Source organism: Phoca vitulina, unplaced genomic scaffold, assembly GCF_004348235.1.
Source record: "Phoca vitulina isolate PV1807 unplaced genomic scaffold, GSC_HSeal_1.0 scaffold11, whole genome shotgun sequence".
NCBI lineage: Eukaryota > Metazoa > Chordata > Mammalia > Carnivora > Phocidae > Phoca > Phoca vitulina.
Window position 1 is genome coordinate 45,296,226 of NW_022589714.1, and position 18,828 is coordinate 45,315,053.

The window sequence follows — 18,828 nt, forward strand, 5'->3', positions numbered from 1 at the left end:
CTTCTCCCTCTCAAAGTCCTTCGTTCCCATTCCATCTCGCGTCCCTGGCACTCAAAGCACGCGGTCCCTGACCCAGAAACACAGAGCTGTGGCCAGAGGCTCACCAAGGGCCTGCCCATCCCTGAGGAGCACTGGCGCCCTTCCCTCCTGTGTGGTACCTGGAGATGCTGCTCCTCTTCCTGGAAAGTCTTCTCTAGCTGCTCCACTCTGGCCTGCTGCCGGGCCTGCTCCGCACACAGCTGGGATTGTAAGTCCTGCAGCTCCTGCTCCATTTTCACAATTTTCTTTGAGTTCCCTTTTTGGGTCTGCTTTTTCACCTTCAAGACAGCTACCTGTTTTTCCTGCATTTGTGTTCTCAGCTTCAGAATCCTGGACATGGTCACCTTGAACAGTTCTAAGCTGCTCTGAGACACTGAAGGGTTTGAGGCTTTCTGCTTCTTACGATGAAGCTCTATGATTTTTGCGGAGCCAGGGTGAACATGAGCCTCTGTGGCCTTCTCACTCGGCTCAAGAGAAGTCAACTTAGGATCCAAATATTCAGACGGTTGACTGGCCACTTCACCTTTCCCATGAGACTTCACTGGTTGACCAGGTTCACAAGACACTTTACTTATTTTGGATTTCAAATGTGAGGGGCCTTCAGCTCCAGGACCCTCTAATTCATCCAAACTAAATTTCCTTTTAGTTCTCAATCCCCTATTTTTTCCCATCATCTGGTCATTCTTTGGGGCAAGACAAGGATACATCCTCTCCCGGTCTTCTTCAGTAACTTCATATTCATACTCTGCATTCTCCTTATTCTCCAGAGGTACCCCGAGCTGGATGTGGTCTCCCTTATGGACAGAATAGACCTTTAAAGGTTCTAGACGTTCTCTGTTCAGCCAAACACCATTCAGACTCTGGAAAAAGGGAAAGAAAGACGAAATAAGCTTCATGATTTTCTTCCTCTTAATGGACTTTTTCCTGCTGCTGCAAAACCTTCTGCCTTTTCAGAAGGAAAACCCTTGAGAACAAATAGAAAAGGTTCATAAACCACCACCCTTAGAAACAGCATTCTTCCAACAGCTTTGGCTTTTTACCTACATTTTACATTCATGCCTCCACAGAGAACTGCTGGTATAATAGGCAGGAATCACCTTATTACTGGCAGATGAATTACTCAAATGCAGCAGCATTAAAAGAAACTGCAGTTGAATAGCTCCTATTGACCTAAACTGGGGGCCATGGCCCAAGACTGGAAAACTGGCTATTAGCAAAGGAAGCAGCGTCTAATGATGAGGTTCAAAAGGTAGGCTTAGCCAGGAAAGTCACACAAGCACTGTCTCTTAACGTGGCCCCCGAACACATTGGTGAATGAGCAAAGCACTTCCCAGTACACATAAACCTAAAAAGAATGTATCAGTACCTCGTACTGGGATCTAACCCAATTAATAGCCCCAGAGGTCCACTGGGGAACACAGCATAGTGGTTAAGAGTTGGTGCTCTGGCTCAGACAGACTTGAGTTCACAGCCCAAATGCACCACCTTGGATTTATGAGTTGCCCGGCCTTCAGCACTTTACTTAACCTGTGTCCCAGTTCTGTCTGCAAAATAGGGATAGTACAGTTCCTAACTCATACCGCTCTGTGAGGAATGAATGAAATAATACATGTAAAACACCGAGCACAGTGACTCATATATAACAAATACTTGATAAATATTTACTTTAATGACTTAAATTAAACCACAGTGTAGGGGTTGAGAGCATGGACCCTGGAGTCACAGTGCCTAGACTTGTAATCTGGCCTCATCACTTAATAGCTGTGTGACTCTGGTTAACTTTCTTAACCTCTCCATGCCCCAGTTACCACATCTATAAAATGAAGGATAATAATAGACTCTCCCTCATGGATTTTGTGTAGATTTAATGAGATGACATATGTAATGTACTTAGAAAAGTGCCTGGCACATGGTAAGCATTATATAAGTGTTCACTACTATTATTATGTTCTGGCTCAATCGACTTATCAACGGTCATTTCAATTCTGTGCTCAGCATCTTGCAAGGTAAATATACTGAGCACAAAAGTAGAAGATATGAAAACAACTTTTAGCAGCTGACTTTGGAAAGGAAAACACGAGGGCACATATAAGTAAATATGGGATTACACAGCACAGCCTATAAATGCAAAGGACTATCATGTAGAGCTGGGCCAGAGAAGAGATGCTAAATGGAGATGACAGGTTCTAAAAACAGACTTGAAACAAATGCAGGATTTAAAGTTTAAAGAGATGGGGCTGGGGGGGCGGGGGGCGCGGGTGCCTGGCTGGCTCAGTCGGAAGAGCATGGGACTCTTGATCTTGGGGTTGTGAGTTCAAGCCCCACGTTGGGAGTAGACATTACTTAAATAAATTTGGAAGGAAGGAAGGAAGGAAGGAAAGAAAGAAAGGCAAAGATGGCATTTTAACCCATATTAAGAACTTATCTCCCTCTCTTGCTGTGTCTCTGTCAAATAAATAAACAAAATCTTTAAAAAAAACAAAAGAAAAAAAGGGGCGCCTGGGTGGCTCAGTCATTAAGCATCTGCCTTCGGCTCAGGTCACGATCCCAGGGTGCTGGGATCGACCCCTGCACTGAGCTCCCTGCTCTGCAGGGAGCCTGCTTCTCCCTCTCCCACTCCCCCTGCTTGTGTTCCCTCTCTCGCTGTGTCTCTCTTCGTCAAATAAATAAAATCTTAAAAAAAAAAGAAAAAGAACTTATCTTTGGGAGACAGTCCAGAGATGAAGGTCACATCTGAACTGGGATTAAGACTATGTTCAAGTTGGTAACTACAGCTACCTCCTCACAGCTAGAAAAGATACCTGTCAACCCAAAAATGAGGGATGGGGGCTTGACTACAAGGCACAGAGGATGAAGACTAGAGTTTGGATCTCAGTTCTGGGTTGGTAGTAGGCCCTTGCTTGTTTTATATTATGTGGCTGGAGGGGAGAGAGGAAGAGAAAAATGAACATAGATACATACAGAAAGACTGGCTTTAACTCACTGCCTTGGGCCTAACCTGGCTTATCTGGCTAAACTTCTCCCAACCTTTCTATTCATATTCAGCCTGAGAAATTATGAGAGTGTTGAGTTCTGCTGACTTCTGAAACAACACAGGCAGAAATAAAAAAGGAGGGGGAGGGAGGCCAAAAGACTCTATTTGAGAACAGTTCTATAGCAGAATAGTTAATTACAGATTATACACAGGAAAAGGGTCTCAGGGAAAGTAATATGACACAGGAGGCCACCTATTGCCAAGGTACAGATATTTAAGAAAAATCTCAAAGACAAAGAGAGGGTTAAATAAAAGAAGAAGGTTACAGAAGCAGCCCAAGTCTGGAGCAAATAAGGAACCCCTAAAAAACTGGGGTGAACTTTTAAGAGGTACTGCAAACCCTTCCCTAGATCCTCCGCAGTAACCCGCCTCCTTCAGAGCCCTTTAGATCCAGAAAATAAACTCTCAACATCTTCCCATCCCATTTTACCCTTGGATCCATCTGTTTATCCATTCATCACTCCTTGGTGACATCTAGTGGTATACTTTGGACCACAGCCCCAAGTCAGGTCTGTTCACAAGGTGACTAGAAAAGGTTGAAAATACCATGACTGTGTAAGAACAATCGAGTATTGCCCAGGATATGATCTTAAATGCAATGGTTTAAATAAATCAAACTGTGTTCAAGCCTTTTTTTTTTTTTTTAAGATTTTACTTATTTATTTGAGAGAGACAGAGATGGCAAGAGAGAGCACATAAGCAGGGAGGAGAGGGAGAAGCAGACTCCCCACCAAGCAGGAAGCCTGACGCTGGGCTCAATCCCAGGATCCTGGGATCATGACCTGAGCCAAAGGCAGACGCTTAACCAACTGAGCCACCCAGGCGCCCCTCAAGCCTTTCTTGATGTTGGTTTTCACGATCCCCAGTTTGAGCACTATCAGCAACAGCAAAGTGATAACCAAAGAAAAGCCTGCCCAGTGACTCCTAGCCATCAATGGGGAAAAGGTGGGATAACCTGCACCCACGTAAACACCAATTACTTCACTTGATGCTCAGTCTCTGCCCAGCATTTTTAATCAGCTGTTGAGGAGAGTGGAAACCCAAAGCCAACAGGCAGTTCACTAAATGATTTATGTAGCCCGGTGGTTCTCAACCTTGACTGTCCAGTGAAATCACCTGGAAATGTTTAAAAGAAACACTGGGCTAATTGGTCTGAGATGGGGACTAGGTATCAGGATTTTTAAAGTCCAGTTGCTTTTTTTTTTTTTAAATGTTTTATTTATTTATTCATGAGAGTCAGAGAGACAGAGAGGCAGAGGCAGAGGCAGAGGGAGAAGCAGGCTCCCCGCGTAGCAGGGAGCCCGATGCGGGACTCGATCCCAGGACCCTGTGAGCATGACCTGAGCCGAAGGCAGACGGTTATCTGAGCCACCCAGGTGCCCCAGTTGCTTTTTTTTTTTAAGATTTTATTTATTTGGGGCGCCTGGGTGGCTCAGTTGTTAAGCATCTGCCCTCAGCTCAGGTCACGATCCCGGAGTCCCGGGATTGAGCCCCGCCATCAGGCTCCCTGCTCCACGGGAAGCCTGCTTCTCCCTCTCCCACTCCCCCTGCTTGTACTCCCTCTCGCTGTCTCTCTCTGTCAAATAAATAAATAAAATCTTTAAAAAAAAAAAGATTTTATTTATTTATTTGTCAGAGAGAGAGAGAGAGAGCGCGCGCGAATGCGCAAGCAGGGGGAGGAGCAGAAGGAGAAGCAGGCTCCCCACTGAGCAAGGAATCTGATGCGAGACTCAATCCCAGGACCCCGGGATCATGAACTGAGCTGAAGGCAGACACTTAATCAACTGAGCCACCCAGGCGTCCCCAAAGTCAAGTTTATACACAAACACATATGGTACGTGCACAATTTGTACCAAGACACAGTGCCCCTTTACAGTTAACCCTTCCTTCATTCCCAGGCAACTACTCACATATTCTCTGCCCTACATAGGTTTGCCTTTTCCAGAATGTTGTATAAATGGAATCACATAGAATGCATCCTTTTGAGTCTGGCTTCTTTCACTTAGCATAATGACTAAGATTCATCCATTTTGTTGCATTAACAGTAGTTTGGTATTTTTATTGGTAAGCAGTATTCCAGAGAATGGGCATATCAGTTTGTTTATCCACTCCCTAGCATCGTTTTTTTTTAGTTTCTGGTGATTATGAATAAAGCCACGAGAAACACTCACATCCAGGTTTCTGTGAGAACGTAAGTTTTCATTAATTTGGGACAGGAACAGGAATGCTGGGGAAGTGTATGTTTAACTGTAAGAAACTGCCAAACTGGGGTGGGGGGGGGGAAGAAGGAGGAAGAGAAGAAGAAGAAGGGGAGGGGAGGAGGAGGGAGGAGGAAGGGAGGGAGGGAGGGAGGAAGAAGAAGAAATGCGAGAGCTTGCTTCCGCTCTCAGTGCTCTCTGCCATGTGAAGATGAAACAAGAAGACAGTCATCTTTGGGGCCCCTGGGCAGCTCAGTTGGTTTAAGTGTCTGACTCTGTATTTTGGCTCAGGTCATGATCTCAGGGCCGTGAGATCAAGCCCCTGCAGAGCTCCACATTGGGCATGGAGCCTGCTGAAGATTCTCTCTCTCTCCCTCCCCACCCCCCCTTAAAAAAAAAAGAAAAAAAGGCAGCCATCTTCAAACCAGTAAGTGAGTTCTCATCAGAAACTAAACCTGCCTGCCTAATCACTGATCTTGATGCCTACCAAACTCCTGAACTGTGAGAAGTAAATGTTTGTTGTTTAAAAAAACAAAAACAAAAACTGCCAAACTGTTTTTCGAAGTGGTGGTATCATTGTGTATTCTCACTTGCGGTGTTTAAGAGTTCCAGTTACTGGGCGCCTGGGTGGCTCAGTTGGTTAAGCGACTGCCTTCGGCTGAGGTCATGATCCTGGAGTCCCGGGATCGAGTCCCGCATCGGGCTCCCTGCTCGGCAGGGAGCCTGCTTCTCCCTCTGACCCTCCCCCCTCTCATGTGCTCTCTCTCTCTCTCATTCTGTCTCAAATAAATGAATAAAATCTTAAAAAAAAAAAAAAAAAAAAGAGTTCCAGTTACTCTGCATGCTCACCAGCATTTGGTATTAGAAATTCTTTACTAAAGCATAATACACAAACATAAAAGTGCACAAATCATAAATGTACAACTAGATGAATAATCACAAAGTGAACATCTCAGTGTAACTACAAGGTTTAAAAAAAAATTCCACATTCTCAGCATCCCAGAACGTCCCCCCACCCCCCACCCCTACTTCCCTCTAGCGCCTAAGCCCCTCCCACTCCATAAGGGTTCTACTAGTGTGGCTTAACATCACACACTAGTTTTGCCTAGTTTGGACAATTATATAAATGGCATCATATAATATGTATTCTTCTGTGTCTGTCTTCTTTCACTCAATATTGTTTGTGAGATTAATCCATGCTGTTGAATATAGCAGTTCATTCATATTCATTCTAGTATAAGGTTTCACTGTAAGATTGTATCTACTGTTGATGAACACCTGGGCTGTTTCCTTGGCAGTGAAATTATTGTCAGGAGAATATGCGCAACTGTATATATGTGCAACTGTAATAAATAATGCCAAATAATTCTCCAAAATGATTGTACCAATTTATACTTCTACCAAAAGACTATTTGCCCCCATCCTTGCTAATGCCTAGGATGGTCAGTATTTAATTTTAGCCACTCTGGCGGGTATGTAGTGGTATTCCATTGTGGTTTTAATTTGCATTTCCCTGATCCCTAATGAGGTTGAACAACTTCTCATGGATACTGAACATTTGGGCATAATCTTTTGTGAAGTGCCTGGCTCTTGCCCATTTTTAAAACTGGGTTATCTTTCAGGGCGCCTGGGTGACTCAGTTGTTAAGCGTCTGCCTTCAGCTCAGGTCATGATCCCAGGGTCCTGTGATCGAGCCCCGCGTCGGGCTCCCTGCTCCGCAGGAAGCCTGCTTCTCCCTCTCCCCCTGCTTGTGTTCCCTCTCTGTGTCTCTCTCTGTCAAATAAATAAATAAAATCTTAAAAAACAAACAAACAAACAAACTGGGTTATCTTTCTTTGTCTTATTGATCTGGAGTTCTGTACATATTCAAACATAAATCCTTCATCGGTTATGTGTAGCAAATATCATCTTCTACTCTGAGTTTGCCTTTCCCTCTCTGAATGGTGTCTTTTGATGAATGGAAGTTCTTAATTTTAATGTGATACCAGCAGTATATTTAGAAAAACCCCAGGTAAGCACAAAAACTGGAAATGGGGTTGAGAGCCACTGCTCCAGCTGCTGGACAACCAGAAGCTGAACTGTCCCAAGCAACAAGGTTTGTTCACAGATGATCGAATTCACCAGACACATTAAATGCCAGAGCCTGCAGACATGAAGGTAGGAATCACCAGGGAGCACACGAATAACAACACGAGAGGAGAAGAATGAGAAAGGTTCAAACAACATGCCTGAGCTTCGAGGACTGAAGGCAAGTAAACCCACCAAGGCATTTCAGACTGACTCTGAAACAACCAATTTTCTGAAAGAGCTGGATATTAATACATAAGATGAGCCATGTGAAGAGCTTTTCAACTGAAATGTACACGACAACATTGTGTGTGCAGAGTCAGCAGTCCTTCAAGGTTTTTCTTTTTTTAAGTCAATTTAAACTAAAATTGCATTTGTTGCAATTTTTAGATCTGTACTTAAGCTTTCACTTTCTGGTCATTCCAGCATATAAGAGAGACCATTTAATGAAGAGAGAGTGTAGTTCTGAGTTTTGAATTATTTGAAATCTCTACCTCTTGAAAAGACTTGGTAAATGACTTCAAATATGACCATAACAATAATGTCCTGCACCTGAAATTCAAATCCTTCATCAGAAGAGGACTGCCAAGGCATCATGCCAGAAAAAAGCCACAAAGAAAAGGAGCATCTGTTAAGGAAAAAAAAAAAGGCAGGGGGGTGGAGGGGTTGGTGCTTTTACCTGTAAGAACAGTTGCTCCATCAAAACACTCGAGTCACAGCTTCTCTTAAAAATCAGTTACCTCACAAATGGAATCAAAGCTAAGAGGCTTAAACCAGAAAAGACTTGAAAGAATCTGGAGCCTGCTTTCTCTCTGTATTATCTGTCTGAGCTCTAAGAGAGGAGTCTCATGGTAACAACAGCCTTAGAAGAAAGGGTACATGGCAAATGCTGGAGAGCGGCCCAGAAGCAGTCATGATCTGTGGCTGGCGTGGGCTGCCTCTGTGTCCCTAAGGCTGACATTCAAGGAACACTAAAATCAGCCAGCTGATGGCTTCCCAACCTCTCAAAATCTGCTATCCCATAAACGGAACACATCCATACTGCACATAATCAAGGAGAGAAGCACCAGAGAACTCACCTCTCTAATACTGCAACCCCATTTCTCAGATAACCAACTCTGATAAGGAAAACATCTTTTCCTAAGGTGGTTTGATATAAGCTACTGCAGGGGCTTTAAAACCTGGCATCTATGACTTAGATATGCATCATTAATTTTTTTTTAATCATACAACTGGTACAGGTTTCCCCTGATATACAAAAGTAGAGCGTTCCCAAGCCAATGGTGTAAAGCAAAGAAGCAAAGAAGCAATCACTATTAACTTATGTGGAAAATTTTTTTATTGTTCCCAGACCCAAAATACAACCTCTCTTAGGCTTTTCTGATACCTTAGGACATCGCTTGCTAACAGATGCACAAAATAAATCGAGATTAAAGCACAGATGCTCCCAGACACAGTTCAAAGCTATGGCACCTTGATGCTGAGATGCTGAGTGTAGTTCCCTGGGAAAGAGCTGAGCAGGGCCACTCTCACTGCTCTGCTGCATGCTGCCTCTATGACAGCTCACTGCAAAACAAATGTTAAACACTATTTTTGCCCTTTTTTTGTAAAAGAAATCTATTTCTTTTCGTTAGCAAATACAGGAACCAACGTAGGTCTTTTGTAAAAGCGAAGTGTAGGATAGATAATGTGAACTTTCCAAAAGCGGAGCGTACCTGTAGAGCAAATCAGAGTACTTCACTGGTATTTGACAACACGATATGGTAGAGACTTATTTGAGTTTGAGCCCTGGCTCATTCACTCACTCAACCAGTTAGAAGGGCCTGGGCAAGTCAATTTATCTCTCTGGGTCTCAGATTCCTCTGTTCCCAGAAGAGGTTAAACTTGATCATCTCTGAGGCCCCCGTTGCAGCACCAATCTCTACTGTGCTCCTAACGCCTTGCCAAGCGTGCCAAACCAATTTACTTAGCACTTATACCCTCTCCTTCAATACAATGCCAACTCAATTTCATCCTAGTCAGGAAGGTAGTTTCTCAACAGCTTAAATCCAGCAGTTTTAAGCATGCAAAATGAGGCAGGCCTGTGGGATACCTGTGATATTGTGAATTATAATAAGAAATACATATTTGGTCTTTATCCCTGTTTCTAGCACAGAGGTCCTAAAAACTCTTGGAATTTCCTAAGTGGTGACACAGAAAGGTGTCTTTTATTATGTTAATGAGGCAACCTTGGTCCAGCCTGAGGTCACCTAAGGATAGGGTCTATTTGCTAGGGGAACCAACCCAGTGACTGAAGGGTTGAAACTTTCAGTCCCACCCCTCAACCTTCTGGGAGGAGTGAGGGGTTGGACATTGAACTGATCACCAATGGCCAATGATTTAATCCATCATGCTGTGTAATAGAGCCTCCATAAAAACCCAAAAGGATAGGCTCAGAGAGCTTCTGGGTTGATGACTACATGGAGGTTTTGAGTGAGTGGCACACCCAGACAGGACATGAAAGCTTTGTGCCCTTTCCCGCATACCTTACCCTACACACCTCTTCTGTATGGATGTTCCTCTGTATCCTTTATTCCTATCCTTTCATAATAAACCGGTAAACATAAGCAAATGTTTCCCTGAGTTCTGTGAGCCACTCTAGCTAATTTTTAGATTTTTTTTTTTTTTGACAGAGAGAGACAGAGCACAAGCAGGTGGAGTAGCAGGTCGAGGGAGAGGGAGAAGCAGGCTCCCTGCTGAGCAGGAAGCCCGATGTGGGGCTCGATCCCAGGACCCTGAGATCATGACCTGAGCCGAAGACAGTTGCTTAACCAACTGAGCCACCCAGTTGGTTAATTAGCCACTCTAGCTAATTAATCAAATCCAAAGGGGGAGGAAGTCATTGGAACCAGTTGGTTCCAGTTGGTTAGAAGTACAAGTAAACAACTTGGGACTTGTGACTGGCATCCTTGGAGCCTCCAATCTACAGCTGTTGGTCAGAAGCATAGGTGTTAACCTGTGGAATTCGATGCTATCAGAACTGAGGTGAATAGTAAGACACCGAGCTGGCGTCCCAAGCAGTGCTTGGCGGTGTAAGGTGACCCCTCCGCCCCAGCACACCTCAGAACTGGTCTCAGACCATTTATTACCCTTCTTTCTACCAGGTGTCGTTACAACCCTTCCAACCAGAGCAGTGTAAGATGGTGTCTGAAGACATTTCCTACTTCCTAATGCCTTAGCTGTCAACATTCGAATTTCTCTCGGAGCATAGTCTCTATTTTCACGGTATCCCTGGGTGTTTGTATATCTGCCCTTTAGGTGCCTCCTAATTGCTGGGCTTTACACACTATTTCACCTCCCTTAGTATTCACACCAGACCAGTGATTTTCAAATTTGTTTAAAGCAAAAAAGGCCTATATTCAAAGGAAATCTTCCTCAAGACAGAAATATATAAAACGGATTAAAAAGAGGATGGGAGTGTTGCTCTGATGGAAAGGAATTGGGAAGGGAAGGAGCTAAGTGCAGTCAGCTCAATTCCTTCCTCTTCCCAGTGCTCTGAACCATAGGTATACTCCAGAATATCCATCAGATTTTTCCCAAGGTCTCTGTACCTATGACTCACAAAGGACAATTCCCCCAGTAACTCAGTCTTGTTTCTGGAGCAGGAGCTACTGCCCCAATTCAGGAGTTTCCTTCGAAGTAATGAACTTTCATTCAAGTCATGAGAAATTATTTTGGGGGGCACCTGGGTGGCTCAGTCATTAAGCGTCTGCCTTCGGCTCAGGTCAGGATCCTGGGGTCCTGGGATCGAGCCCCACATCGGGCTCCCTGCTCTGCGGGAAGCCTGCTTCTCCCTCTCCCACTCCCCCTGCTTGTGTTCCCTCTCCCACTGTGTTTCTCTGTCAAATAAATAAATAAAATCTTTAAAAAAAAAAAAAAAAGAAATTATTTTGGTATAATCTAATCTCTGGCAGCATACAGAAATGGTCGTCTGTGGGGAAGACAACTGGCTGGCTAAGGGAGGATATACTTTTGAACCTTTTAATTTTGTATTCTGTATTACCTATGCAAAAAAAAAGTAATTTAAAAATAAACAAAAATTCAGTAAAAGTCATTAGGCATCTGTGGATTCCTGTACCTTGTTGTCCATAATTGTCCACTGGCCCTCAACATTCTGCTTCAAAACACAGTGGTTTCGGGAAATCATCAGAGGGCAGATTGTTGATACCAGTTGGTATGTGACACCAAATCCTCGCCCTATAGTCACCTACGAAGACAACAATGTAAGAGACACAGTCATTTTGCTGAAAAGCGAGGTCCTTTGCAATCTTGTCAACCAGCAATATCCACACGTCCTGACTTAAGATACCAGACTCTTGTGAAACCCATATAGCTTATCAGCTATCTCCTTCAGCTACCACAGGAACCAGCAGGTAGAAAAAGGCAAGAAGTTCTGACAAGAGACAGCTGAATGAAGTTAATCATGGAATGTCAGTGTTGGGAGGACCCTAAACTTCTGTCATGAGATGGAGGAATCCTTTCCACACACCCCCATCAACTAGTCTTTTTTTTTTTCCTTTCTTTCTTTCCTTTTTTTAACATTTTTTTTATTTAGTTATGTTAATCACCATACATTACATCATTAGTTTCTGATGTAGTGTTCCATGATTCATTGTTTGCGTATAACACCCAGTGCTCCGTTCAGTACGTGCCCTCCTTAATACCCATCACCAGGCTAACCCATCCTCCCACTCCCCTCCCCTCTAGAACCCTCAGTTTGTTTCTCAGAGTCCATAGTCTCTCATGGTTCGTCTCCCCCTCCGATTTCCCCCCCTTCATTTTTCCCTTCCTACTATCTTTTTTTTTTTTAACATATAATGTATTATTTGTTTCAGAGGTACAGGTCTGTGATTCAACAGTCTTACACAATTCACAGCGCTCACCATACATAGCACATACCCTCCCCAAATTCTATCACCCAGCCACCCCATTCCTCCCACCCCCCACCACTCCAGCAACCCTCAGTTTGTTTCCTGAGATTAAGAATTCCTCATATCAGTGAGGTCATATGATACATGTCTTTCTCTGATTGACTTATTTTGCCCAGCATAATACCCTCCAGTTCCATCCACATCGTTGCAAATGGCAAGATTTCATTCCTTTCGCCCATCAACTAGTCTTAAACACTGCCAAGAACTACAGCCTCTATACAAGACAGTCCTTCCAATTTTTCAATGGCCCTAATTTGGCATCTTTCTTCCTATAAATTCCATCCTTTGGCTCTGGCTCTGCTCTGAACACCATGAGAAAATCTGCCATCTCCCTTCCACTTGACAGTTACAAAGTGTCTACTTAGTCTTCTCTTTTCTGGCCCTATGTTCCCAGTTACTTCAAACTTAACTCCCATGGCATAGGTTTGCGTCTCTTTGCGTGCCTAATACATCTGTGAAGGGACTCCTGGTTTATTTTTATTCCTAGATGTCACATTTAAAAAAAAATTAATTTTTATAACACAGTCAAATGCAAGCATCACTTTCCCAGTTCTAGATATCATCACTGGAGCATATAAATTGTATTAGCTTTCACAGCAGATCTATCATGCTGCCAATGTATCCTCGGGCTTGGGAATGATTAAATTTCTTGGTCTAACCCTCCTCCAAGAATTGCTATGCTAAGTCATGTCTCTTCTGTCCTATACTTGACTAGTTCGTACATTTGGATTCGAGTGCAGGACCTTACATTGATTCCTATTAAATTTCATCTTGTTAGTTCAGCCTATCACATGAGCTTGTCAAGACCTTTCTGAATTTTTAATCTGCCATCAGACATACTCAATATCCCTTCCAGCTTTGACTCATCCACCATATTGATATAAGGCCTTCTGTACATTCATTTAAGACACAGATAAAAAGATTGAAACAGGATGTAGCCAAAGGCAAAGCTCCCAGGAAAGCCTAGTAAACATTCCACCACACTATCTGGCTACACCTTTAACCAGTTGTAATTCAACCAGAAGTCTTTGCACTGAGTCCATATTTTCTATCTTATCCATGAGGAAAGCATGAGAGCCTCTCGAAAAAGGTTGCAAAGAAGCCTCAATTCTCATCTATCACACTTTTCTGATGGACCAGTCTAGTTTATAATAACCCTGTCAAGGAAGAAAATGAAATTCCCTTGAGATTTAGATCGTAGAATCTCCTACTGCTTCTTTTTGGTGCACAAGCCATCTCTATAATAACCCATACCACAACCTTAGCTGGGAACAGTAAGCCAAATGGTCTGTGGTTTTCTAAAAGCTACCCATTTTGTTCTTTCTGAAAATCTTTCAGAATCATGCCAGTCCTCCTCAGTCCCTCAAAGACCATCATGAGTCTCCTTGCCCCGGATCTATGCTTCCCCTAAAACTCTCATCACAGTAACTGACACTACCATCCAAGCAACTGCTTAGCCCCAACCCCAGGAGCTATCTTTGATTCTTCTCTGTCCCTCCTCCTCACATTCAAATCATCAGCAAATTCTACCGGTTGTAATTCAAATATATCCTAAATCTGTCCACTTCTCTCTATCTCTATGGCCAATACCTTAGTCCAAACAACCTGACCTCCTCCAGCTGTTTTTGCTTCTGCCCTGCCTTCCCCACTCAGACCAACTTCATTCTTCACAGCAGCTGGAGTGGTAATTAAAATCTTTTAATCAGACCATTTCCCTTCTTTCCAAACTACATTAACGATCCAAACTTCCTAACCCCCTCCAACTCTTTAGTCTTATCTCATACCACAGTCAGAAACACTCACCACTACCTGAGGGTCTTTTCTCCAGTCCCCTCTACTTAGAACACTCTTCTGAGACATCTGTATGGGCTCCTTCTCATCTTTCAAGTTTCAGCTCCTCAAGGGCCTACCTTGATTACCCTAAAGTTGTTGCCTGCACCCTCCCCCACCATTGCATTCCTTCGTGTTGTTAGCATGCACTTGTTACAATCCAAAATTATCTTGTTTGCTTTACCCAACCCACCCCTTACTAAAATATAAATTTCATAAGCAAGGACCTTATCTATCTTGTGTACCACTGTATTTCTGTGCTTGGGACAGTGCTTAGTAAATATGTGTGAGTGAATAGAGGAATAAAGAGCTTACGAGTCCTCCCAGATTCTAGGATGAGCATTTTTTAGGTCAGAAGTTTGGAAACTGGGTCATTACCACTGGAAACTATAGAGCAGAAGCCAGGAACTCTTACAATCTGATTTCAGTTCTTCAGTTCTTTGAACAGTTTGCCAGAAATTCCATTTATTATCCAAGTTCCTCTGAATATCTATCTATCCATCTACCTATCTATCTACCTACCTATATCTCCTTTAAAAATGGAATGTTTAGGGGCACATGGCTGGCTCAGCCAGTAGAGCATGCACCTCTTGATCTCAGGGTCATGAGTTCAAGCCCCATGCTGGGCATGGAGCCTACTTAAAATAATTAAACAAATAATTAAAATTTTTTAAAGATGCAATGTTTAAGGGTTTATCTGTCATCCTGGAGCAGTAAGAATTTCCATGTAGGTAGCTTTCTTTCTGTTTTTGTTTTTTTTCTTTTTAATTTGAAAGACAGCTGAGCATGGTACCTGATGTGGGGCTTGATCTCATGACCCTGAGCCAAAATCAAGAGTCAGCTGCCCAACCAACTGAGCCACCCAGGCGCCCCGGTGAAGGAAGTACTCCATAGACAATTTTAATACGTGAGAGGAGACAGCCAGGTTACCATTGAGAGCTGTCTGGGTAATGTATTACAGAAAAGGGAGATGAGTGCCTTTTTCTCAAATAGCCTCCTACAGACTCTGAATCCAGGGAAGTAAGGAACCACTCTTTTTCGTCCTACCTTTTACTGTCTGGTCCTATAATTCACCTAGGTACACCAAGGTTAGAGTCTGTGGTGCGCTTATCCGGATATTCCAGCATCATTTGCACATAAAAGTAAATTTCCCATGGGAACTGAGTGCCAACAAACCACCAGTGCAAGTGTTGGGGGTTGTTTCTATTTACAACAGTTTTGCAGGCCATCATCCTTACCCACCTTCACTGCTATCTCATTTCTCCTGAGCATGACTCCTATTGTTTCCCAGATGGCCAGCAAATACTCTAGAACCATCCTTTCCCTTTTTCCAACCCCCTTAGGGCAAAAAAGTTCATGAAAACCAAATACAAGAAAAGAAAAAGAGAAAAACGAAGATACTATGGTTCTTCCCAAAGACCTAGATACTTATAAGGCCTAGCTAATTAGCAATACATCTCTATCTAATTTGTTTTTCCCCCAAACTCTCTGGATTGGTTCAAGAAATTAAAGGACAGGGGTGCCAGGCTGGCTTAGTTGGTGGAGCATGCAACTCTTGATCTCAGGGTCCTGAGTCTGAGCCTCACAATGGGCGCAGAGACATACATACATACATACATACATACATACATAAATAGGCCTCTTTGGGGAAAAAAAAAAAGAAGTTTAAGGACACCCATTCAGACAGACAATTTACTGCTGTATTCCCTTCAGTGAAATAAGAAGAACCTTGTTTTATCGTTTTATCTGGGAAATCTGAGACTTTGAGGGGGACTGGAAAGGCAGGAAACTGATTCTGCTGCTATAACTAAATCATATAAGCACACCTCCTAAATCTTGTGCACACCACCTTGTCTTTGGTTTGGGGGCCACTAAAATAAGTTCGACTTCATCTCTTGCCTTAATTCAGACCTCTCTTCATACACACTGCAGGCTATGCTCCAACTACTTCCTAATACCAGACCCTGCAGACAGCCAGGCCTGGCAGGTCTCTCACAAAGCACCCAGGGCAAGCCGGTCTTCCTACTAGGTCTTTACCATTCACTATGGTGTGTATGGGTCTCTTCCCATAGAGGTGGCCCTACACAAAATTATCCAAGAGTTTAAAATATATGTAGGAGTACTTTACAGTTCCTCTTGCCTTTGCTACAGGGGCTTTAATTCTTTTTGCCCCCAACTCCTACTCCCACTCCCAGTGCTATCAAGCTATTCAGAAGTAATGAATTAGTCCACATCAACTGAATCTGAAAGAATGTTAACAATTGACTAAGTACTTTATAGGGCTGTGTGTGAGTGTGGAACACTTGCAGGGCTCAGATTAAGTAATACTTGTAAAAGCCCAAACCTAATACAAAATAAGGAATAGCTACTAATATTCAGGTGTTGGTATCTTCATTTGTTAAACTTCCCAAAGGTAAATGCTTTTGGAAAAAGCCAGGCAGGGAAACGTCAAGGCTCAAGCCTCAAGCTCAAAGAATGTGTGCTGAGGGGTGCCTGGGTGGCTCAATTGGTTAAGCATCAAACTCTTGGGTCTGGCTCAGGTCATGATCTCTGGGGTTGTGGAATCGAGCCCTGTGTGGTGGGATAGAGCCCCACGTCAGGCTCTGGCTCAGCGGGGAGTCTGCTTCAGATTCTCCTCTTCTGCTTCTCTCCTAGCATGTTCTTGCTCTTTCTAAAATATATATATAAAATCTTAAAAAAAAAAGAATGTGTGCCTAATGTGGACTCCAGGCACTGATACCTGGATAGAAAAAGAGAGATCTGGGGGAAGAGGTGTCTTCCTGCTGTTCTTCAAATCACAGCACCTGAGTAACCATTTAAAACCTCCTAATCTAGCAAGTTAAGGCTGGACCTGACTCCCATCTCTGACTTGAGGAACCACTGTTCTAGGACAGTACTAAATAATCCACATCTTGGCACCTGATTGTACAGTCTGCATGTCTGTTCTCAGACTGCTTCACTGTATAAACTTGTCTTTCCCCATTCAAGCGATAAACTCTTTGAGGGCAAAGTCGCTATTATTTGTCCCTCTCACAATACACCAAAAAACAGAAATAATAAATATCTGGGAGACTGAATTGAGATTATGTAGCTTATAGAAAAAATCTAATTAAACATACATGATAATCAAAAGACTTATCTTTCATAGAAATTATTTCAAAACCCAAATGGTTCCCAGTCACCACCACAAGCTGATCCCTGATCCAGCTCCCTTTCCGGAGGGGACTGCACTCTAAATCGCTCTGCCCCCTCTTCTATCACTCTCTCTAAACCACCACCCCAGCGGCCCCCAACCGGAACCGTGCCTCACCTTTCCTCTTTTTTCTTTTTTGCATTCATGAGCGCATTAGAAAACATTACAAGCGGCCCCTGGAGAGGGCAGCTCTAGTATTTCTGAATCCCTACCCCCAACCCACCTCAGGGGGTGCCACTCAGCCCGTACCAAGACTCACAGGATAAATGTGGACCCTCCCAAAGCGTCAATTTTCCTCAAGAGTTGGAAAGGAAGACATTTTTACATTAATATTTACGCATTTAAAGGGACATGACCCAAACTCACAGTCTTTTTCAAAATAAACTCTAAAAAGTTCATGCTTTTCCGCTCCCCTCCTCCCCCCAGCCTCCCGGACACCGGGCGCTTCGTGACTCCGGGTGGAAGTTGGGGCAGCTCTGCCGCCAGGACCGGACACCACAGGGCTCCGTCCGATCCAAACAGGGGCTGTCCCAGTCCCCCCCCCCCCCCCCCCCCCCCCCCCCCCCCTCCCCCCCCGCGCGCCCCCCCCCCCCCCCCCCAAACACTTCGCACCTCGACTCCGCCAACCGCCCGCACCAGAACCCCTTCCTCCTCTCCCTTAGGACCCCTCTTCACATCTCTCCCCTCTGGCCGGCTCCCACCTCCTCTCTTCAATTCATCCCTCCCGCCGACGCCCCGGCTCCCTGCCGGCCCTGCTTCCTCTAACCCCCTTCCCCCGCGAAGAACCCCTCCCCCTCACCTCGTTTCCATCTTCCAGCAGCAGCCACTCGGCGTTCATCCCTACGCGCCGCAAGCACCAGCTCCGGCCACCGGCGCGGTCTCCCGTGACCAACGAGCCGGGCTCCTCCATGGCCCACTCTGGCCCCGCTCGCGGTCAGCACAGCGCGAGACCCCCGCCCGGGTTCCCGCCGCCTCTCAGCTTCGTCGCCGGCGCCATACCTAAACAACAGACAGAAGCAATCGCTACGCGCTCGCGATCGATGTGAACACCCGCTCGGGCTCCGCGCCCCGCCCGCTCAGCCGGCAAACCGGACTCACTGCGCCTGCGCCGGAGCGAGGCCGCGGCGGGGGTGGCGCAGGTGAGCGGCGTCTCCCGGAAGCCCTTCTCAAGAACCAGTACCCCACTCCTAGCTTCCCCTAGGTGGAACCTCTTCTCACCTTAACCCCGCTTTTTTTAAAAATTGATTTTACTTTATGACGAGTTCCATGTTACCTAAAACTATAACTTTTAAACAACTTTAAACTTGTGATTTTAAAGTATGTTAAGTCTGGGGGCGCCTGGCTGGCTCAATCAGTAGAGCATGAGACTCTTGATCTCGGGCTGTGAGTTCAAGTCCCACCTTGGGTGTAGAGCTTACTTAAAAAAAAAAAAAGAGGGGCGCCTGGGTGGCTCAGTCGTTAAGCGTCTGCCTTCAGCTCAGGTCATGATCCCGGGGG

The 18,828-nt window shown here is 44.5% G+C and overlaps 1 protein-coding gene across 3 annotated transcripts in view; it reads right to left on the reverse strand.

Moving 5' to 3' along the window:
* RNF8 (ring finger protein 8) overlaps nt 1–18,418 on the reverse strand; it is a 34,434-nt gene extending 16,016 nt beyond the window's left edge. The window contains exons 1-3 of one of the 3 annotated variants that reach the window (XM_032409903.1): nt 18,131–18,418; nt 11,456–11,584; nt 159–899 (exon numbers count right to left, since the gene is read on the reverse strand). In XM_032409903.1, coding sequence (XP_032265794.1) covers nt 159–899; nt 11,456–11,584; nt 18,131–18,241 — 981 coding nt within the window. In that variant the 5' untranslated portion in view covers nt 18,242–18,418. The remainder of the gene's footprint in view (nt 1–158; nt 900–11,455; nt 11,585–18,130) is intronic. The other 2 variants (XM_032409901.1, XM_032409902.1) reach the window with 2 other exon arrangements.
* Nucleotides 18,419–18,828: the final 410 nt, after the last annotated feature.